The sequence below is a fragment of the Pseudopodoces humilis genome, chromosome 2 (genome assembly GCF_049639895.1).
Source record: "Pseudopodoces humilis isolate 2021_Gansu_Grassland_sample_001 chromosome 2, ASM4963989v1, whole genome shotgun sequence".
NCBI lineage: Eukaryota > Metazoa > Chordata > Aves > Passeriformes > Paridae > Pseudopodoces > Pseudopodoces humilis.
In genome coordinates this window covers 48307132-48330971 of record NC_142201.1, presented here as the reverse complement: position 1 = coordinate 48330971, position 23840 = coordinate 48307132, and the positions used below count along the sequence as shown (strand labels likewise).

Sequence of the window (23840 nt, the reverse complement as noted above, 5' to 3'; positions counted from 1 at the left end):
CACAGTATTTAAGTTCTACTACTTCTCAAATACAGTACCTTTGAACTTTTTTATGCCTATTTTTGCATTAAACTCTTTGTGCAAAAGTAATCAGGAGGTGATTCCAGCAGCTGATATTGCCACCAGAATTATTTATTCAGAAAGCAGTCTGCTTACTCTTTCCCAATTTCATGCAAGTTTTTCAGACAGGAGCAGAAAATCAGCTGATTATTCTGGAAGCCTACTGTGGCCCCTGTCTCCCCTCCTCCCTCAGACACTGCTGAATAATGAAAAATATGAGCTCTCCAACTGTGTAAATGCACTTGAATAATCATATCAGAAATACACATGTCCAGTAAGAATGCATCATAGTTGCATGCACCTCCAACGAAACATGTTGGACATACTGCAACCACACCACCTATGCAGTCACATTAGCCACATGTAGCAGAGGGTGTCTTCTGGACAGGTAACAAACAGCAGCATATCAAGTGATCTGCAGAAACTTATGAGGCACGTGCATTTTCTACCTCATTGTAAGAAAAAAAACCTGCTCTAAAGGGCTTCAGAAACTACTAATAAAAATTAGTATTGTTAGCAGGGATTTCTGCTTTCTCAGCTGATAAATACGTGATACTACCTTTAAATAAAACCTGATTCTAGATATATCCTCATTTTCTCTGAAGCTGGAAATGAAAGCATAGCACTGTACTCCCCTTGAGGAAACACTAAATATTAGCGTGCAAGATGTGGAGACAAGTACCTTCACATGAAACAAGTCTTTCAAATACCTATTGGAGAAATAAATTTATTTTAAAGGATAAAATTATACAAAGTTGTCATTTTCGATTCCCAAAGCTAACTTCTCAAAGCACTAAGAAGGCAGGAATAGAAGCAACTGTCTGTCATACGTATCTTACTTTGCTCAAGTGTGAAATTTTTTAACTGAAAATGGAATTCCCCTCAGCCTTCTTTGCATGGTTAGTAACAGTCTAAAGAGTTTTGAATTGTTTGGATCTTCAAAACTTGGTAAGCACTTGATAATTTATTTGTGGTTAGGTACAAAACCCTTGCAATTAAAATGGCTAGTCTTGTTTAGGAAAAAAATGTCTTTTGACCAAAATACACAAAGCCAAATAGATTATTATTAGTTACTTTTAGAGCAGTACTTCTGGACTACAGTGTTTATCTGTTACTCCATTACATGGCCAATACATTATCATATTTTTCCAGCAGCACTGGCTAGAACAACTCACACTTTGAAATAAGGCTGCAAATAAACTGGGTCATCTTTCCTTCCATTACTTCCAATGTGTTTCAAAGGTGGATTCTGAAAGCATATTTGCATGTCTCAAGAACAGCTAAACTAGGAAGATATGCATTTTTTTTTTCTTCAAACAATTGTGCACTTTTTCATTTCATTATAAGTAATATCAAAATAACTGTTCCTGAAAGGGAAGCATAAAAAGCCTACTGAAGCAGTAACTCTTCTTGTTGAACGCGTGGAACCTTTAAGCAGAGCAAGTTAGTACATCCAGTGTTATCCAGCTGGAGTACCACTGAACAGAAACTTTGACTTCATCTCTCTGAGAGAGAAGAAAGCCCCAAGGAAAAGCTGTGAAATACTTCCTGCTGTCAACACTGAGGGGGCGTGCTCCATGAACAACTTCATAATGATGGGTTCTCATCTTTGATATCTCAAAGCTGGGGAAGGAAAGAGATGCAAATGCAACCAATAAATCCCCACTACCACTCAGAAAATTCTCAACTCCTGAAGACAATTTTCCTCCTCCATTAAACACGCTTAGAAGTTCTCTTGGCTCATGTTGCTGCTACAAAAACCACTGCCTTTCCAGGAACAAAGGAAAAGCTCATTCAGTCCCAATAGCAAGTGAAGTGATAAGCTTTAAATGAGACTTCTGGCAAAAAAACCCAAACCCACCATCGTTACAGAATAACACTGTGGACCCTTGCTTGGCCAAGACCGGAGGAAAAGCATTTTGTTAAGTGTTCCCCAGCAGTAAGGGTGGTGATACTCCATTTGTCACTTACCATCCATCTTTGAAAGACAGAAAAAGCACTTCTAACGATGTTAAATACATGTCTTCTTCCCACAGATGAAAAGCTTTCATGGAATATGACTGTACAGTAAAAATTCTTACAGTAACTGTCTCTTCAGACCACATCATATGCCAACAAATTTTTGTTCTGTTCAGCAGCAATTACCCAGATAAAGCATACTGGTCAAGTTACTGGTTAGTTTCTGTGATGTCCAACCCTCACAAGGTGTTCTGAATACCATAATCTAATTCACAGACGTTACAACATTACTTTAACGAATCAGCCTGTACCTCCAGCTTCCCGGCTGTCTACCCCAGACTGCAGCTAAAATATCAATTTTATTGCTACAATGCAGGGGTAAGAGAAATACACTCTGGCTGTGAAAATCATCTATCCTGAGGGCAGCAAAAAAAGTCAGTCTATTCGATGCTTGAGAGGTTGATACGGAGCTTAATGAGCTTATAGGTAAAATATGATATGCAGAACCACAAGTGCATAACACGTAAAATGAAGTTGTGATAAACTCATGTCCTAATTAGAAACTCAGCCTTATGTGTAGGTTTTCATTGTCAGCTGGCTCACGCCAATGAGTGCTTCAAACTACTCTGCCCTTCACATGGTATCTTAGCTAAAATATTAAAAAGCAAATTCCAAGTAAGCTTTCTTGAACATCTGGTAATTCTGTCTTAGTACTTGCAAAATGGTTGACCTGTATCTTGCTCCATCCATGCAGGTTCAGCTTCATCAAGTCTTTGTCCTTTTCAGGATATTTGTTTCACATTCCTTAGAACATTTACCACTACTTCCAAATACAGGAAAAAGGTGGCATTCAAACTGCTGAATCTTAGCTGGCTCAAGAAGCTTACTTTGTTTTATATTGCTACTCAGTTCATTTCTGCAGTTGAGAAAATTGTACAGACTTCCATTAATATTTTTTACTCAGATCCCCAGTTATGGGAATACACAGGGATTGCAGATGTGGACTGGAAACTCACTACCTCAATTAAAGAATGAGGATGAAGCACAAGCTCATTTTTCTTCTTAGTATCAAACCACTCCATGAATACCAAAAATGTCATACTTAATTTCTGTTTATAATTGTGAAAGACAGATCAGGAAGACTATGCTTAAGTATGCAGTTTTTTGCAGTAACAAGGATTTGATATGCATATATATCATATATAATATGATAATGTGAGAAATGTAAATGTGAAAAGAGTAAATGATAATGGCAAGATTTCTAAAAAGTCAGCTGTTTCAATGAAGTTGGAGTTTTCAACTGGACAATCAAATTGGGGAATTCCACAAGTGACAGACAGGCAGATTATTATGAAATAATTCTTTACTCTGAGGGTGATGAAGCACTGGAACAGGTTGCCCAGAGAAATCAAGGATGCCCCACACCCAGAAGTGTTCTAGGCCAGGTTGGATGGGACTTTGAGCAACCTGATCTAGTGGAAGGTGTCCCTGTCCACATCAGGTGGTTGGGACTGGATGATCTCTAAGGTACCTTCCAACCCAAACCATTCCATAACTCCATGGTTTGACAGTATGTATAAGTACATATCAAATACACTTTTTATATTAGACCATAATTGCCTGAAGAAGTCCTGAAGAAGCTATCCATATTCAAGTTTAAATATCATTATCAAGAGAAGTCCTGCAGCTGCAAGCAGGGAAGCGGCAGCAGGTAGGTACCAGCAAGTTTAGTACTGGTCTTATCAGTACTACCAGCTGAACTAAATGTTCCTTGCCCAAAGATCTTGATGGTCTTGGATGTGTGAAGAAGACTACTATGGCAGAAAATCTGAAGGAAGACAGTTTGGAAAGCACAATTTGAAAAAACAGAACAAAAAACTTGCCGATTTCAATGTGATAATGTCCGTTTATCTCTGCTCTATTATAGCTTTTACATTCTGCCTCAAGGAGAGGCGTGCCTTCTAAGATAAGAAATATACATTACCCTTTCCAATTCCCACCTTGCCTGTTACATGGGTAACAACCCACTTCACCAGTTTTCCTTTTTCCCCTTGGAATCTCTTGGAGAAGCTAAGGGGTATTTCTAGTTCCTAGTGGAATTTATGGCTGTCTTTTGAAAGGCAATCTTCTGAGGCAGAGAAGGGTCTAAAAGTTTACTTGAAAACCTCATTTTTTTAGCATAAGACACAAAGAACAAAAACTGAGTATTTCCTTCCATATAGCCTTCCTTAAAGAAAAAGAAATGTTCAATTCAGGGCATATCTGACAAAAATCTTCTAGCACAACACAGATCTTTACACTGTTCTTACAACTCCAAGAGGCAACATAAGCCTCAAACTAACACTAATGAAAATACCTCTTGTAAGGAGATACTTAATCTGAAGCGAGTTCCAACATCTAACATGTGCCAAAAAAGCACAGATGTAGCCAGGAAAAGTGGACTCCTTTATGCACTTGTCTGTGGAGCCAAGGGTTTGCAGTAAAACAAGCAGAACCATCCAGTTCAGGAATAATGGCCATCAGCGAATTGTCACTCACGTAACATTTAAACTCAGTATTTCCTCTTTCAGCATGCAACTTCTCCAGTGAGATTATGATAAGTTATTCTACTTAACTCACCAAGACTTAAAGCTCAGACAATATGCCTTTCAGTAAGACTGAATGTTATGCAGATTCAGGATCAGATTTTGCTTTCATTTCCATGAAGTATCTTAAGATGATTTTATGATACAGTATGCTCATAACTCAGTAAGCCTATCACCCACACACACTGAAACTTTATCCCATAAGGCTTCAAACTGACATATAGCTTGTTTGCATACATGCCAAATACAATCAGTAACTTCCACTAATTCAACTGAAATGCCATACTAACTCTTGTAATATTTAGATGTTCTTTAGAAAATAGTTGAAGCATTCTGAACCATTCACCATTTTTAGGAGCCTCCTACTCACTTTGATCAGGTCTGTAACCTCCATTTTTCATATTTGTATTTATATATAATTAATGTACGTACAGACACATCAGTACACAGATATATATAATCTATGATCAGATTTGAGAAAGCTCAACTTCAATAAGTTCAGCTGAAATATTTAATTACAATACAATATTTAATTACAATACACTATCATTTTCCAAGAAACATACGTGTCATTTATGTCTGAACTCACATACTGACATAATTATACCTGAAATAACACACTTAGAAATTGAAGATATAATGAACTGGCTTCCCAGACATACAAAAATGCCTGAAATATCAAGACTCCTTCATACTTATACTCTCTAAAAAACATTTAACTCAAGATTATTGCACAGAAAAACCTTTTGATTTGCATTCTCCTCATTCAAAGTTATCAAATAGTAATGTTCACATTATTTCAAGTACTTCACTCCTAAGAAGGGCTTGTTGAATGATAACGTATCTGAAAAGATTTATGCCGAAATTAACAAGCCTGGAACTGCTATGTTCAAGTAATCACCCCAAATAGACAACACAAAGGATAAGAAAAACTCAACACAAATGCAGTGCAACAGTCTTGAGTCACTCTAACATGTTAAGTTTCCTACAATAAAAATAAAGAACCTCAAGAATGAGACAGCGTTAGAAATAAGACACACAGAAAGACAATGCATATTTCACAAAAAAGAAAAGGGTGGAAGAAAAACAAAGATGCAGACAGAACACTTACACATCTAAAGAAAGATCAACATTTAAATGCATTTTCTTTCTCCTCAGGTAACAAGATACTAACAGGAAGAAAGGCAGAACTCATTTTGTGCAGTTCTTTGAAAAGACAGATTCAGCATCTGGAAGAAGTGACTGGGAGGCTGGGCTTATTTCCACCCTAGTCAATAAGGAATACCAAATACCTTTGTGCTTGTCCCGTTTATGCTTTAGCGGTGCTGGAGAGAGTCTGATTCTGGCTAGAGCCTGTTCTCGATGGTTCATAAAAATAGGACCAGGAATTACAAGGGGGCCTGAGGAGAAACATTTTGCACATGCATAGGAAAGCTCACAAAATGGTAACAGTATGTTAAACAAAAAATTCAAATTAAAAACAATGAAAAAAACAAAAAGAATAATAATTATAGTCTTGTTTTTTTAAATTCAAAACACCTTAAAATACAAGAAACTCACCATTTCTTCATAACTTTTGCAAATAACCAATAAATATCTCACAGCGATAATTTTACCTGAATTTCTAAGTATGCAACTGTACTGCAAACAACAAATACAACATACACTAGAGTAAAATTTGGAAGTGAATACCCATTATTGTCTTTGAAAGATAAAAAGAGTAATTATCATGCCTTACATCCAACAATGTAACATTCAAAATACTAATTGGAACAAGATCAATGCTAAATTTAAAAACCACCACCACAGATTTGTTTGCAATTACTATATTTAAGATGCAGAGTTATAAGTCTTAAAGAAAAAGTTCCATGTTTAATGAAGAAAGTTACTCAAATCATATGGATCTTTTCTTATCTACTTAGTAATTCTGAAATCCATTTATTTTAAAAATATTTTTCCATTTATTGAAAGGTCTTCAAGAGAAGATTTGATTTAAAGAAAGCAATGATACATGTATTGAAATTTTTTTCCAGATTGCTTTTTCCTTTTAAAAATCTAGACTTCGGCAGTGAGGTACTATGCCCAATTGAGGCTGAGTATAAGCAGGTCATGGACAAGCAATTTGTTTCTTCAATCTGTATTTCTCCTGTTTTATAGGTAAAACATGCCACCAAGAAATTTTTGGACATGTCTTAATCCTTTCAGAAGTCTCACATTCAACGTAAGCCATGAATCAGGAGCAATAAATGCTGCCAAGTGACACTCAGTTTCCCAAATCCAGCCCTTCCACAAACAGTAAACAAAAGCACCCCAAATCAGGCTGTTGTGTTACAAACTGCTTATGTGAAACTTTGAATACAAATATTCCTCCTTCTTCTACAATTTCACTGATACCCTCATTTCTTAGCTGAACTTCATAAATAAGACAATGCAGGTTAACTTCTCATAAATGCCCTTTGCCTGAGGTTTTCTGCTATCAGCTTTAGACCATCACCTCCTTCACTAATACTAAACAGCGTGGATAGACACTTAAGTGGAAGTTAGGCCAAATCTATTAGCTTTAGAACCTTCAGATGAAGAAACTGTCTTCATACAGAAAAGCTCCCAAGTTTTAGCATTTACTTAAAAAACAAAATGAAAAGTGTTTTAAAAATACATTATTGTCTATCCCCTTAGCTTAGAGGTTCAAACATGTTAGAGAATAGAGGCCCTAAACTTCCTCAGTCATGTTTGTTTCTGTGCACAGCACAGAATTTTTACTTGTTCTACTGTATTTATTTGGACTGTCTTTATTCCAGAACAGATCCTCTTGCTAATTCAGAGCTCCTTCTCCTAATGAAGGATCATAATTTGCTTTTGATTTACCTTCATCTTGCAGATTGTTCTTTCAGTTGTCTTACTACTGCTCCCCCTTAACGTCCATTTAATAGATGCATTTTTGGTAAACATTACTTTCTGCCAAACCACTTGCTATTTAATGTTCTACTTTCCAGAGTTTTGACTTACACAAAAAATTACGCCACACATTTTGCTTCTTAACCAACTGGATGGCATATAGTGAGGAGTATCCTGAGGCACATCAGGAAAAGGCAAAAGGGGAAAAGATGAATAACAAGAAGATTATGAAAGCTAAAAAGCTCTGAAGGACAAATGATACAGATGAAAGGTGAACAAAGAACATGAGAAAAGGCAAAAGTAGTAGGACATACTTCGTGAAAAGTTCCTAATGAAATTAAAATCTGAAGATACAGAGAATGGACAGGACAACACCACAAAAGTGAAACTCAGATTAGCAAAGTTGCAAAAAGAGATGCAAGGACTGCAAAGAGTGTGGCTTGAAAAGTGTACATCTAAAATATTTGTGGGTGACTGAATGATCTCTAGATAACTTAGGCAAACATTCTGAAGTTGCAAAAAATGCTTGCACAACAAACTGTGCCAGGAACGAGATACAGCTCCACAGGCAGTCTTTGGCATTTTAGTGTTAAGAGCAAAGATAACAAAAGAGAATTTCAGGAGGACAGAAGGAAGTGAACTGCAGTAGGGTGAGCAAAAGAACTGCAGATTTGTAGGACAGAGGATGTTTATTAAGCTAAGAGGCTGTCAGCTCCAGCATGGCATTAGTTTCCAAGCTATTCATCTGAATCACACTCTCCTAGTCAACATGACAATTCTGGGACAATCTAATCTTCTGACCAATTCAGGATTTATCTTTGCTTCTGCATATTCCAATATACTCTACATTTACCACTGCATAAAGAACTTGAATCCAAAACAAAGTTAAATGCAATAGATTGCCATTTCACAGTAATTTGTACCCAAATCCATGTAACGCTTCTGTTATCCCCTTTGGCTTTTTATGCAAGCTAAATCTCTAACATGATCATAACAGAATAGGAGACTACAACAATGAAATCAAAATCTACATTTTGACTGCATTGTGATGTCTGCCTCCTTGGTCATGTGCTGGCAAGGTGCAAACTACTTCCCTCTCCCTCCAAAATAGCACAAGCAACAAAACACTACAACAATTCATGGAGGCTGTGTCTGGTTTCTGCTTACATCTGAGGTTGCCTGTATAAAGGGAGCAAAGATAAGTGCTGAGAATATTCTGGTGGAATAATCCAGCCATGCATGAGATACTTCCTTGAATTTGTTAAAAAATACCTGCAGAGTATTATTTGGAAAACTGCTTCAGAAGTCTCTATGATAGATCTGCATGGGGGATAACAATCTATTACTAGTCTCTACTTTAAAAGATAAAGTCACAGAGATAAGCAAAGAGGAGTCACTGGTAGACTTCAGAGCTATTTTAAATAAGTCACTATATGTTGCAAAACGACATTCATTCTCTCCCTTCACAGACTGTTTTTCCATAGCTGAGCTGAGATGCTGAACAGCCCTAGCTGGTATGTCAAGACTAACCTTCCTTTCTTGGTCCAGACTTTTTAAAATGGACATTGTTTGGCAGGGAATTAATTCAAAGCATAAAAAAAGTATATCTAACCACAGAAATAATTTAATTTTCTCCAAATAGAATGCATTTATTAAATAATGCAGTGGACTTCAGGAAAATGTATATAATTTCATTTCACATGTACTTATGTACTCTGGCACTCTTGGTCATCTAAGCTCTTAGACACAACTATGAAAGAGTTTAGTGTTTGACATCACATTACACATACTTTGATTTCTTCTAGTATCTCACCCTAAACAAATGCTATTTGGCAAGCTGTGATTGCAGGAGACTGAAATCAACGATCTCAAATGCTGACTTCTGTACTAGTGCACTGAACACAGCAGGCTACCTGAAAAAATAGTACACGATGACACATACATACAGAAAAGCAGTATAAATTCACGTTGCAGAGCAAAGTCCTAGGTTGGATCCCTCTGTGGTAAAAACCTATTTTTGGCTTCTTGAAAGAGACCAAGCACTTTCTTTTGGGAGGGTGTTTTTGCTGGTTACTTTAGTAATAAAATAGGGACATAAAAGCCTAGTATAGGAAACTAGTTATCTAATAGGTCAACAGGTCAATTTTGAAGAAAAAAACTTCAGAAAGTAGAACTGGAGACAAATGCTTCAGTTCCACTAAAAGTGGAAAACATTAAAATGAAATAATGCCCCACCCATAAAGCCTTAAAGGAAACAAAATTTAATATTCTTTTAAGGCAGTGCTAATAGTTACAGAGCATATTCTTTAAAACTGTATTTTTCAGACTATGACTAGCAATTTATTATTAAGGCAAAAACATTCATGGAGAATGTCATATTTTGCAAGCACTAGGGTCAACTGCAGATTGCTTCTTTTTTTCAAAACACTGAAAATGAAGACAGGATACATGTCTGCATCCTGCAGTCTTAAAACAACACTGAAATTGTACAAATCAGGTATGGAAGGAAAATTAAGGCCTTTTAAAAGAGGGAGATGAACACTAGCCAAAACAAGCATTCAGGGCAACATGGGAGTAAAAACAGAATGAGACGGAAGTAAGGCTTACGATAATCTTAATTTTGACCCTTTCTCCCTTCTGAATACTTGACTTTGTATATATTGTTAAATTAATACGAATGATGCATTTCTACATATAAATACATGAAGTAAATTAAAACAACAAATATTAACCAAAACTGTTCTAAGGCTACTACAAATCTGATTTCTGAAATTACAGTAGGAATATTTTTACTGTACACATCAGTTTTAATAAAAATTAGTTCTTTCAGAAAGAAATCACAGACTCAAGTGCAACAATGTAACTTCATGGAACCATACCTGATCATCAGGGGTAAAAACCTACCGCTTTCTCTTAAAAGCATCCTTAAAAAGTCATTTGTGAGTTCAATATTGTTTTAAGTGAAAAGGCTTTGATTGATTTTGGTTTGTTTGAAGACTTTGAAACTAAAGTAATCCTGAAAGCATCAAAATAAGCACCTAACTAAAACCGTAAAAAGAAGATACACAATTATTTAATACATAATATTGCACTTATACATATAGTTCTACTGTATATTTAGGTATATGTTCAGCAGTGAACAGAAACTGATTCCAAGCTCAGAGCAGCTTGTGCAGATGTTAAACAGATTTATATAATATTTATTCTACCATGGTAAAACTAATCACCGAATTAAATGAATCAGTTACACTTAAGAAAAATGAAAAAATGCCCAGATCTAGGCAGCCTCAGATAATATTGTCTTAAAACAGAGTGGCTTGGACTAAAATCAATCAATTTTCTGAGGGTTCTTTGTTGTTGCAAGTAGGATAAGACTGATGGAAAATTAATTTTCCCTTTCTGTAAGGGCATCAAAAGCTAAACCATACTTAATTACACACCAAATCTGCATCTCAGTAATGATCATCTAGACCTTTTTACATCGTAGGTTGAGAAAGAGTAGTAGTGAAATATCAGTGGAGCATGAGACCATTTATTATCACTGCATTGATAACCATTTCTGTATTTTTTTAGCTTATTAGTTAAATATAGCTTAAAAAGCTATTTTAACATTCTCACTGTCTTCTGAAAAAAAAACCCCAGAATTATCTTCAAGTGATAAATTGAAATCTTTGACTACTCCAACTTCTATTACTTCAAATACCAATCTGAAAAAGTCTCATGAACAGCTTTCAAGATGAGCTCTCTCAGAAAAAGCTTGTCTTAGGTTCATTACATTAATTGTACAGTGTGACCCACAGATTTCTGTAATTTATTAAGGTATAACTTAATGCCCCCATGATGAAAAAACTAGTTTCATAGGAAAAAAAAAAAATTAACCATGTTCTGAACATTCTAACATACAAAATTTCCTCATTGCCACAGAAAACAATTAAGTACAACTACTTCCATATTCATCTTTCATTACTCTCATCAAGCCCCAAACCAGCTTGAAAAACAAAAAACACTTCACCATATGGAAAATCAGCTCCTTCACTTCTCACCAGAAGAACAGAGACAGTGAAGAGCTGAGATAATTCCATCAAAAATTATATTGAGATGATATAATTTAGCATAAAGCTCTGATGAATACAGCTGGCTTTATTTCTCAGGTCATATACTCTACTCAAAAATGTGGAATTGATTTTGAGCCCTCTTCACTGCTTGTCACAGTCACTTGTGTGCAGAAAAGAGCAAAGAACTATAATAAATATTAAGAAAATTACAAACTTTTTAAAATAGCTGATTATCCCAAACAAACTTTTTTTAACCCACTCTTAATTTAAAGGATCTATTTTTTCACTAAAGTAGAATTTTTTTCTTGAATACAGCAACATGAATTATTGATTCAAGACATAAAAATTATTGGCTGGTACAATTCCATCAAAGCAACTATAGTTTGAGACTCATTTCCAGATAAAAAACAAAGAAATCCTCAGCATAAGCACTTAAAATTTCTGGAGTTACTTAGTGTGCTGCTGCTGAGCAGCATGTATTCAGGTCCCTTACAACAGCGGCAGGCTACTTGGGTGATGTGTGAGAAGCAAGTTAATTGCTTGTGACAGTAACATTGAACCAGGTCACTGATATTGCAGCTATTAACAACAACTACCATTGAACATTCAAATTCAGAGTTAGCAGTTTCTGATAAATGCAAATAAAGATAAGGATTCATATCTTCTTCAATACAAGAGACCACAACTAATCTTGTGAAGGAATTAAATGATTGTCTCACCTGCAGACATATCTTAATTCAAGTGGACCCCAAGAACATATTTTTGTATCAGAGGTCCCTGTAAAAGGACTAAATGTAGAGCTTTGGTAAAGAAGAATAATTAGACAACTAAAAAACCAGTATGATCCCAGCACTTGTGCTCTTACACCTCTCTCCTAACCTCTAGTCCTATTTCAACACATTCAGTGGGCAAACAGGTGAGAGGTTTCTTTGTGATTTTTTGTTTTATTTGCATGACCGTTATAGGAATGAAACATTCCTGTATTTTTAAAGCTTTCATAGTCCTCTTGTTCACAAGACATTCAAGATTTACTGAAAACACTTGTATTGAATAAACAGCACCAACTTGAACTAAAGAGCATGCAGCAACATTTGGTGATGGATCCCATTCTTGACTCTCATAAACTACACATTCTTTGTTTCTTATAAAAGAACAGAAGACACACATTCGCACACTCAATAACCCAGAAATCAGAATCCTGACAGACTAAACACTGCGTACCCTAAGGAACGGCCCTAAAGAGCTGGTCCAGCCTTTAACTTACTAAGCAGTGTTTTCAGAACACTGAAAGGCTGAAAGTTTTCTTCAGATCTCCCAACAGATTTGTTCAGTTACATATGCACATATACTAGAACTCTTGGGAAAACTAAGCAACAAGTAACCTGCCTGTTCTTTTAACATGTTATATATGGTTTTATCAGACTGCAAAACCTTTTGCACAAGAAATCTAGTAGATTTAAATGTTCTTGTTCTCTCTTATAAAAAAAGCAGCATCATAAGAGCTGTCAAGAATGGTGCTCTTTTGCACCAACTCATTAATGAAAAACTGCAGCATTTGGATGGAGAAGCACAAAAGCTCTTTAATCTGATTATGCAAATCAAAATGGATTATCAAATCAAATATTCATACCTGATTATATAAATCAAGATCTCTAAGTATTTGTGAAACACTGTTCCCAGCTTCATCACAAGTCATTCTGAACCAAAACAGGAGGCTATGCTCCAATCCTTCCAGACTGGCATACCCACTACCTCCCACAGCCACACAGTTACGGGATTTCAATGCTCTTTAGACAGAGAACGTAACACAAATGTATGCAACAAGCTGGCCAACAATATCTTTAGTTGCAGACCTTACACAGAATCACAGGCTCAACTAGGTTGGAAAAGACCTTCAAGATCATTGAGTCCAACCTATGATCAAATACCCCATGGTACTAAGCACCACATCCAGTCTTCCCTTAAACACCTTCAGGAATGGTGACTCCTCCACATCCCTGTGCAGCCAATTCGTAATCACCTTTCTGTGAAGAACTTCTTCCAAATGTCCAGTCTAACCCTTCCCTAGTGCAGCGTTAAGACTGTCCTCCTGTCCTGTCACTGGTTGCCTGGGAGAAAAGACCAATCCCCACCTCACTATGACCTCCTTTCACCCATACACTTATAAAACCAACCATAACAGTACAGTCCTGATACTGTTCAACTGATCTTTTTTTGCTTTTTGAAACAGATGGCATACAGAAGGGATAAGCTGCTCTGGTTCTACTTCTAACCACAGAAATAGAAGCAAATGTAAATTTTTCTCTGCCACTCTTTTCTTTTAACCGAGATTTACCTCCCAGCTCTGTCATCACTGATGAGCTGAACAGTGGCACCTTTCAATACTTCCTGGGCATTTAATTAGGATTCAAGAAAAAATTGTTAGCTGCACCTAACACTTGCCAGCAGCATGCAGCAGCTATGACATGACCTAAACAAAGGCTTCCTCTCTTCACCTCACAGCTAAAATTAGCCACAAAGATGCAAAGAAAAATAAATATTCCATCCTTTTCTATAAGCATAGGCAACTACAAGCTTTCTCTTTCTTGTTGCTCCTTGTTTGTGGTTAAAACCAGCAATTTCTTAATGCAAGTATAATAAAGGCACAATTCACATCACAAGAGTAACTGGCACAGTCTAGGAAATAATTTGGATTGCAAGGCACATTTTGTATTCAAGTAAAACCAGTATCTAATTCATAAAAGAAGAATCAAAGTGGTATTTACTAACACAGCAGGAACTTGAAAGAGCGTACATCCCAGTAAGGTATTCCTCTTCTCAACACACAATAATCTTAGTAACCACATCATCATTCTTTACAAAAATATTACAGTTTATATCAGTCTAAATTTCTCAAGTTTAATTTGACAAGACACTGAGGCATTTTAGAACATGAAGAGTACTGAAAAGTTCTTCAGGTACATTATCGTGTGGAAAATCAACAATGACGTAGATAAAACGTAAGAAAATTTTGAAATGTTGCAGTGGTGTTTTATTAATTCAGTCTGACTCAATATTCTCATGACACTTAAATACAGTAAAGTTCATTTTATAAAAGAAAATTCTGCCTACTATTATACAACAGAAATGGAATAATTTATTACATTAATTAGATAATTCATATAATAGATAAATTGCATGGGATAGGCTTGTAGTCCTTTCTTCATATAAATATGTTTTAGGACCTACATTTTAAAAAACAATCATTCAACTAGGAAACAGCAAAAAAAATAAAAACTGACTTGTGAAAGTGATATAAAACACTCCTTTCCACCATTAAAATTGCGATTCTTATATGCAGACTTTGTTAAACACAGATTTTTCACCTTTTCCTAAAAGCACGCTACATAAACTACCTACTTAGGATCTGATTTAATTTGATAACTGTACAGGCTCGCTGGAGGAAGACTATTTTCATTCTTAGAAAACAGACTCAAAAGTTTCTTAAGCTATTCAAGCCCCTTCTCAGTAAGTCACTCACCTCTTCCTTCTTCCAATCTATGTCTCCTAATTACACGTTGCCGCTTTTCTTCTTGTCGTAACTGAAGGTGTTCTTCAATATTAACTCCAGGGACAGGGACAGCTGAATAGATTAAGAAAATAAAATAAGCAATATTATCTTTAAAATTGTTATTGTGGCAATAAACCCTAAAAGAAGTAAATGAAAACTGAAAATCTACTAACTAGCTGCTCTTTATATGGCCCTGACAAGAAACAAAGGATCTGAGTAAATTTGGAGGAGTTCTAAGCTTTATCTCGTAATTTCCTGGTTTTCATGAAGATGACATTTCCAACATCACTAAGTAGTAGTTAGGCATATATATATATATAGTTACATGTTTTCAGGGATATCTCCATTATCCCCTAAAATGTTTCACAAAGTATTATTAAACCAAGTCCATGATTGTCTATATTTCTAAAAAGTATTACATGAATTAGCCATGTTTTAGTTTAAGAACGCTTAAGTCCTGAAGAAAACATTACAGAAAAATTTTCAGGATATCAAAAAGGACAAGAACAACTTTGAAGTATCAACATTAGTATCATAAGTACAGAGGTTACAAAGTGGCACCAGTGACTACAGTAAGGGTAAGCTTAGAACAGTTCACTTAATGGAATGATCCCACTTTGCTATATCACCAATAAATGAATCTGACTGTTAAGAACCATTTTAACATTATACTCTAAGTATATATTGTCCTGTAACAATAGTGTGCAAACAAATGTACTGAGGGGAAAAAAAAAGTGCAGACAAAATGAAAATTAAAAACCATTTTTCTAATTTCACATCACTTACCTAGCAAGAGATCTAAAGGTATCATCTCTTTTACAGCATCAAGGATTCCTCTTTGCCTTGCTTCCTGGCCATCCAGTTCTCTAGCACACGCCTTGCAGCAGCCACACACAGCACAGCCTGACTCACCTGAGCCACAGCCACAGATTCTGCAGCAAACAGAGTTGCTTTATCACTACCATTTATTTTTTGTGCATTACTGATGCCTTTGTAATTAAAACATAGATTATTATTTTGTTCTACCTGTGGATATGCAAGTTTTCCCAAGATAAACAGGAAGGACAGCTAGTTTGAATCCTAGCTGCTGTTGAATGGTGCCAGGACCATACACTGACCAGCCACTGAATTGACTTCTCAGCATTAACTTTACTTAATTTCACATACGCCATATGAAAACATGAACAAGGAAACAATGAGCACACAAAATACTGAAGAAATAGTAACAGTGACACAGTTGCCATCTGCAGCTCAACTAAGAAGTAACAAAAGCAACTTGAACAGCAAGATAAACTTCCATCGCAGGATAAAGAAAGGCTATCCTGAGCCGGCAGCTCTGTCAAGAGACAGAAATTATATTGGTGCCCATATCCAAGAGCCTCCAGTAAAGAACTACATGCTTACATGCAGTTCTACACATACATTACTACAAGTAAAAACCAGTTTTTAAAACTTAATCACCTGCAGCCATAAGCTATTTTCAGATATTTTAAGCCATTTCTGATTGTAAAAGCACATACAACTATATAATTAGCTATAAAGTTACTTTAGATAGAAATTTCAACTTGGTTCACATTCAAGAAGTGCTTTAGCCACCCACATTCCCACAGATTTGCTTACCCTCCAGGTACTCTATCAGGACGCCCACTACTAACACAGCTGGCTCCATAGCCTGTGCAATCTCCACATACAGTGCACACCATACACTGCTCCAGCTTCCATTTATGCATGCCAGGAGGACACATCATGGACTTCTCATCTTTTTCATCCAGTTCCTCTTCCAGGTCTTCATCCATTGCTGTTGCCATGTTCTCAACTCCAAACCCTAATTAAGATATTGAAATAAATATTTGCCTTCTGAGGCCAGAGAGGGTTCTGGTTACCCAGAGAAGTAAGGACAGGTTAGACAGGGCTCTGAGCGACCTGATCTAGTTGAAGATGTCCCTGCTCATTGCCAGGGGGTTGCATTAAATGACCTTTAAAAGACCGCTTCCACCTCAAGCTATTCTACGTGTCTATGAACAGTGGCTTACTGCTGGAGCTCTGAAGAACACTCACAGATGAGGTTTTAAAAGGAATGACTAGGAATGCCCGATTTGCCTGCTCAGCCAGCACACTGCCTTTTTTGAAATCTCTCTCTGCATGCTTGATCTTTTAAATCGGGTTTTATGCATTCAAGCTTTAGTGTTGCAATTACATTTTATAATAAAATGTTTAGCTTTTTCACTTCTGGTATTTGCCAGCACACAAAAGAAAACGAAAATAAACATCAAGATCCCATACCTTTTCCTCCCTGGCTCATAGAGCCTGTGTCTCGTCCACACTGTCCCTTATTATTTACTCCAAATGTCCACACTTCTCCATTCTTCATTAACACACAGGTGTGAGCTTTGCCCATGGCTACTTGAGTCACAAAATGGCCTTTCAAATCTGTTACTAAACCTAAAAGACATAAAACATTTAAGTGACAAATTGCACTTTCTAGCCAAGAAGGAAACTCAATGATGTAACAAAACTGTTAGTGGATACTGACAATTTAAAAATTTACAGCAAGGGAGAAAAACAGATAAAAAAACAAGTGCTAGAATAAAAAGTGAAAGGAGAACTAGGCCTAGGCAACTTGTCCGGAAAAATATGAAAAGTCAAAAGTAAACCTGAAAGTGCTGCAAATCACTTGTTTTGAAAAAGAACTAGAAAAGAGTCATAAAGCCATTGGACTTTTTAATGATTAAAAAGTCATTAATATTTTACTTAAACTGGGGTGTACAGGATCACCTTTGTCCATTGCAAAGCACATCTTATTTCTGTGACTCTCCTGTGTGGCCTCCTTGTGTCAGATTAATACAAGTTAATGTCTTTTTATTTCTCCTTAGTGGAAGAATTAATTTGCATATTTGTCACCCCTGCTGCTAAATTCTTTTACAGAACTTTAGGAAACTGCCTTTTTCTACCCTTCTGTCATATTTGTCTGACCCAACAGAATGTCACAAGTACATTAGGAAAGTAAGAAACACACAACACTTTCATGGGCTAAAAACTTACAGACTAATTTCAATTACTTCAGCTAAAAAAATAATTTAAAGTAACAACTTACTTGTACTGTCAGAGTAAATGGCATCTTTTCCAAACATGTAGAGTTCTCCATCTTTGGAAATTACAGAACTGCTTCCATTATTGCACGCTGTCGATATGACAATCTTTCCTTCCATTTTAATAATCTTTTTAGGCTTATATGGTTTTGATTGCCGTCTGCTTTTAGCTTCAAATAAAGAAATAAAGTGCAAGTAAATCTACCAAAAAATCCCCGAACCATCAGATGCATAACTAGTTTTCAGACCACTCATGAAAAAAACCCAAACAAGTAACTATACGTACAATCTCCTGGTCTAATTTTTACTGGATTACACTGGTTCCTCTTAAAAAATTCAATGGCAAGCAAAGACATGATTAGATCATGTATGCTTTAGAAATGATTCTTCAAGTATTTCAAAACACTTTAATTATTCTTATTCATCTACCACATCATCATCTACCATCTGTTTCCTAAAGTGAAGTATGTAGTTGAGTATCACAGCAGATCACAGCTTCAGGGCACTTGAAGTTATCTTTAATTGTCTTACAAAGTGTATTTCATCCTACACACACAACTAGAGAAATGAAGACTAGGAAATGTGTTAATTTTATATTGATGAGGCATTTTTTGGTCTGAAGATCAAATTAATCTGTTGAGTTTAATGTCTGAAGAATTCTGCTTGATCAAACACAGAAGATCTGCTTCTACAAGTTCTCATCAATGCACCTCTCCACTAGCCAGCAAAACACCCATTTCCAAAGCTCAATAAAACAAGAGCAAAGAGGCAAAAGTTTGGCTCCAGTTTTTCCAGTCCCAGGCAGACAGCATGGCCTTTTGACCAAACTTATGACTATCTTTTTTCGGGACAACTCTGAAATAGTACTTCCACTACACACCAAACTGTGGTAAAACACAGATTGGATTCTGTAGCTGGGAGAGGTTCTGGCACTGATTGTCAGGACTTGTGGCCAGCACAATCTCCAGCACAAATGGCATGCTTACATGTTCCTGGAAAGCACTAAAACTCTTTTTTTCAAATTAAAAACTCTTAAAGAGGCTTTTGACCAACCACTGGTCAAGCAACCAATGATACATACTTGATTCACCATCCTCTCCTTTACTAGCAGAACCTGTGAAGAATATGCTTCCATCCTCAGCAACAAGTAAGGCATGTGAGCCATCATGTCCAACAGAAAACTGAATAATCTTTGGAGATTTTGTGATTGGGAGTTCAACCCATTTGCCAGCTGAAGGGCCACCCTGTTTGATTCCAAGGCTCTGATATTTGCCAGTATAATAAATCTAGGAGAAAAAAATTTATCAGTTTTAGTTATGCTACAGCACTTCAAGATTACATAATTCTCAAAGTTGTATTGTTTTTAAATCCTTTCACTTCAAACCACACCACACTCTTCCTGACTTTATTTCAGTATCTCTGTCTCAAACCCATCAATTCTGAATTAATGGGGGAACATTCTGATTAGATTCTTAGATTGGATTGTTTTGAAATGTACTTTCTACTGAGCCACTTAGTGAGTTCTCATATATAATTGTTTGGCTAGATGAGTTGAACACACAAGAAAGAACAGAAGAAATTACTCAGAGAAAACTAAGCATTTAAAGCACTTCACAAAAATGCCTGGTCCGTGTAAAAATAAGATGGTATTATAACAATAAAATCAATTTAAAATAACAAATGACTATGTATTTTAATATGCTTCAACACATTTGTAAAACATTATTACTAAATGCACAGTGGCCACTAACTACATAAATAACAGGGTATTTCACATGAACAAACACAAAAAATAGTGACACAAACTAAAAAGTTTTCTTTAGAACCATGCAACTCAACAGCTCCATAAAATCAGTATGTCAACCTACGGGGCACCTAAAGCCCCATTTTACATTGCCTTATATATTGTGTTTCCTACCTTAATAGACAACTTTTTTATAGACCAAACTCAGGATATTTGTTAATTTTATACTAAACAGGCATTTTTGATTATTGAATGATCAAGTTAATCTGTCTCCCTCAATGCTTAAGAGTACTATTTGATCAAATTCTGTTACGTACCATTAACTTTTCTCAAAATATTTACTTGTTTGTATCTTCAACAATCCCCCTGTTCTGACAGCAGAAGAGCAAGGTCTTCATTTCAATAAAACTATTTTCAACACGTAATTAAGAACTACGCTTCTACACGATAAATAGCATTAGTCTTTCACACCGAAATAGAAATACAGTAAATAATGTAAAGAGTCAGTGACAGCACTATTTTCTGAATTTCCATGAATATGCAAATGCCTCTAAAAAAATCTCCACTGTAGCAGAACAACATATCAAATCATTAAGAATAGGTTTAAAGAAATCAATTGAAAAATTTGCACAGGGGAATCAATAATTCTCTAAAGGATCAGGAAAAAAAAAATCAGGATGGGATTTAAATAAATTACTATGGTCAGACAGTGGAAAGTTATGAGGTAGTAAAATTTTCAAAGGTGCTAACACATCATTTGTAGACAGAAGGCAATTTTTTCCCAAATTTTTCCCTTATTTCCCCCCAAATTTTCCTTTTTTTCCCCAAAATTTAAAACAAAGCTCTTCAGTCAGGAAGACTGACTGCAGAAGTTGCTATAAATTCAAGTCATGGATTTCTCAGGGATTCCAATTATCTGTTTATGCTTTTAAATAACTATTTGCCTTTTATGTTTTAAAGTAGACTCTGAAAAATATATTTGAATACAGTCATAGACATACATTCTAACACAGTGAAAAGGCAAAAATAAATTATGGAAAATAATGATTAAATTAAAAAACACAGAAATCTATAGCTGCAATTTGCTATTTACTACAGAACATTTTCAGTACCTTTCCACTAGCAGTTTTCATCAGTGCAAACTCTCTCCCAGCACCAAGGACAGCTGATTCCTCATCAAACCCTGTACCTGTGCAAGTAAAATTGTGTTAACTGAACAGTTTAACCAGGCAGTTTCACAGACCAGTTATCTATCAAATTCTGCTGGTCCATGTAACCAAGTATGGTTTTTTTTTTTTTTTGGTTCTGACAGAGCCAAAAGCAAGCTCAACAGAGCAAAAATACCCCAAAGCAAAGGCCAAGTGGTATTTTTTTCAAAATACCTTCATCGATACCACCAGTTCTTTACCTCAAATTCTGATGCAAACGTGTTTTTCAAAGTAATTCTTTCTGCCTTTAATCCAGTTAGTGGTCCTTGTAACTTGTTAACTTTAACCCACAGCAAGGAGTTCCATAGCTTAACTAACGTTTTATAAAGTCCAAGCATCAAACAATTATATATTTATTATACAACTGAAGGAAAATACTGGGAAATCATGAATAGTACTAGAGACAGAAAGGTGGTTCAAAAGGGGTGTATGGTTTGACTCTGAGAGTTAACTTTCAAAGAAGAGAACTTACTGATAATGTGCAAATCTTTCTCCAGATCGAACAATGAGATGCCACAAGCATGTAAGCATTTTCTTGCAAGCTTAAGCTGCAGTTCTTGCTGCAATACTGGCTCAGTACTTGTGGCAAATATTCGCACTACAAAGCCATCCTGCAATAAATACAAAAATCCACTTTATAATGTATAAGAACTGCATTAATTTACTTTTCAAGTCCCAAGTGCATCAACATAGTATTATTTCAGAGTAAATGCCAGAGGACACATTGATAAAGTAACATTCATCATAACATAACTTAGTAGAGAGGAGAAAAGAATAAAGTGACCGTCAGGACAAACTGAAGCAAGTATCTGACTCCTTAAACGTATATTGAGTTCTATGAAAATGCTATGAATACTACAAAAATAGTCAACTGCTGTAGAAATCTTACTTTTGTAACTACATCTTTGTTTAAGCCCTCAACTTCTCCTGATTCAGTACCCAAAATTCAGAGTGACTGCTGTAAAGACTGGCTAGAAGAGTTTTCTGTTGACAAGTGCAGAGTATCTTCATCTGGCCATGTTAAAAAAAACAACCCAACAGTTGCTCTGTCAGGAGGGAAATGGATTAATGCTGGTTTTCTTACAGTTGATGTTTAGTATCTGCTGACAACCCAGTTTCACCCCATCCCTATTTTACAAATTTCTCACTACCGAAAATCACACCAGAATTAAAAACATAGTAACTGTCTGCTGAAAAAAATACAACCAGAACTATAGTTTTGTCCCTAGTAGGAGCACTTCTTCGAGCTTCTACAGGTTAGGCCAGCACACAGTTTTCACACAAAATTCAACTGGAATGTAGTCTATTTCCTATCGCTTCTAATAAAACTGTCTGGAATGCCCCAGTAAGTTCCAAAGCAATTACAGGTAATTAAATCAAGAAAAAAATGTATCCTTAAGCTCTAAATGAAGCTTATCCTACAAAGAACCGGTAGAACACACTAAAAAGACATTATTCAATGTATAATTTATTTTTTTTTTCCTGAAAGAGCAATGGAGGTTTTCTTAAAACTTATCTGAAAAATAAAAAAATCAATCACAAATCAAAATGTCGTGAATTAATACCAACACTACCAACACACTTTTTTTTTATGCACAAATATGGAAGTTTCTCATTATTTCTAGTTACATGTATTTCTTCTTCAGTTGTGTTAGTGAAGAAAAAGCCAAACATGAAGCAAAAAGTAAGCTATAAATATTGTAAAATACAACCCAGTTGAGAGAAAAATAGTTTATCCATCATTTGTAAAACTTACATCTCTAGATGCTGCTATTTGATTAATATATTCTCCATCTGTGAAAAGGATATTCTGCCCTTCAGTATGACAATCTGTGAGAGAAAAATGAAGTGCATCAGTTTGTATTAGCATACATACACACACTAATCTCAGCTTCTGTCTAATTCATTCTCACTCCAATCAGATTATGAGAGTTCTACTTTGTTTCAAGTGAGATGCTACTGTTCTAATAATGTATTATTTTACACCAAAATCTGTCTCACCAAAAGCATGTAATTCTCCTTACTTCCTCTGAGAGTTATTGCAGTACTTTCCTTTGTATGAAATCTAAGTGGTTATACCCCAATATTTAACTGCAAAAAAAAAGCATTCACCTTTCCCAGGTAGTCACCTGTAAGGCATATTCCAAACTACTACAATACAACTAAATACAAATTTTCCAGGACTTTTAAGTCTCTCCTTCCACAAAGACTTCTTCTCTTAATATAAGGACCATTATCTTTAAAGAAAGGCTTCCTCAGTCCAGCATATAAAATGTACAGAAATAAATGCATCATGGTTTTCATTGTTCATTTCATTTTTCCACTATTTATAAATTTCACCAAACTATTAACTGAAAATCTAGGGAATTTTTGAAATCCATGAAGTATATACTTGAATACATCACTCATTTGTTGAAAATAAAATGAAGAAAAATGGCAGGGAGAGAATTCTACCTAAATTAGCAGAAAAAAAAGAAAAAGACCACTTTCTCTGCAAGATTAAACCTATGTCCCTACACCATTTCTTCTTCCCTTCCTGTGCTGCTGATGGAGCTACTGGCAAAGAGATTGGTATCGCATGGCTTGCAAGGTGTTCATCTCATTGATTACACACAGGAAAAAGACCTCTTCCAAAAATACTACATTTTACACTCCAAATATTTGCTTCATAACCTGAACAAAGATCCAGTATTAG

The 23840-nt window shown here is 35.7% G+C and overlaps 1 protein-coding gene across 13 annotated transcripts in view; it reads right to left on the bottom strand.

Moving 5' to 3' along the window:
* Positions 1-23840, bottom strand: part of MYCBP2 (MYC binding protein 2) — a 172573-nt gene that overhangs the window by 105705 nt on the left and 43028 nt on the right. For 12 of the 13 annotated variants that reach the window (XM_088052247.1, XM_088052249.1, XM_088052253.1 and 9 more), the window contains exons 9-18: positions 22902-22975; positions 21618-21756; positions 21050-21126; positions 19275-19479; positions 18199-18363; positions 17388-17546; positions 16725-16929; positions 15891-16036; positions 15075-15176; positions 5897-6004 (exon numbers count right to left, since the gene is read on the bottom strand). In XM_088052247.1, the coding sequence (XP_087908373.1) occupies positions 5897-6004; positions 15075-15176; positions 15891-16036; positions 16725-16929; positions 17388-17546; positions 18199-18363; positions 19275-19479; positions 21050-21126; positions 21618-21756; positions 22902-22975 (1380 nt within the window). The remainder of the gene's footprint in view (positions 1-5896; positions 6005-15074; positions 15177-15890; positions 16037-16724; positions 16930-17387; positions 17547-18198; positions 18364-19274; positions 19480-21049; positions 21127-21617; positions 21757-22901; positions 22976-23840) is intronic. The other variant, XM_088052251.1, reaches the window with a different exon arrangement.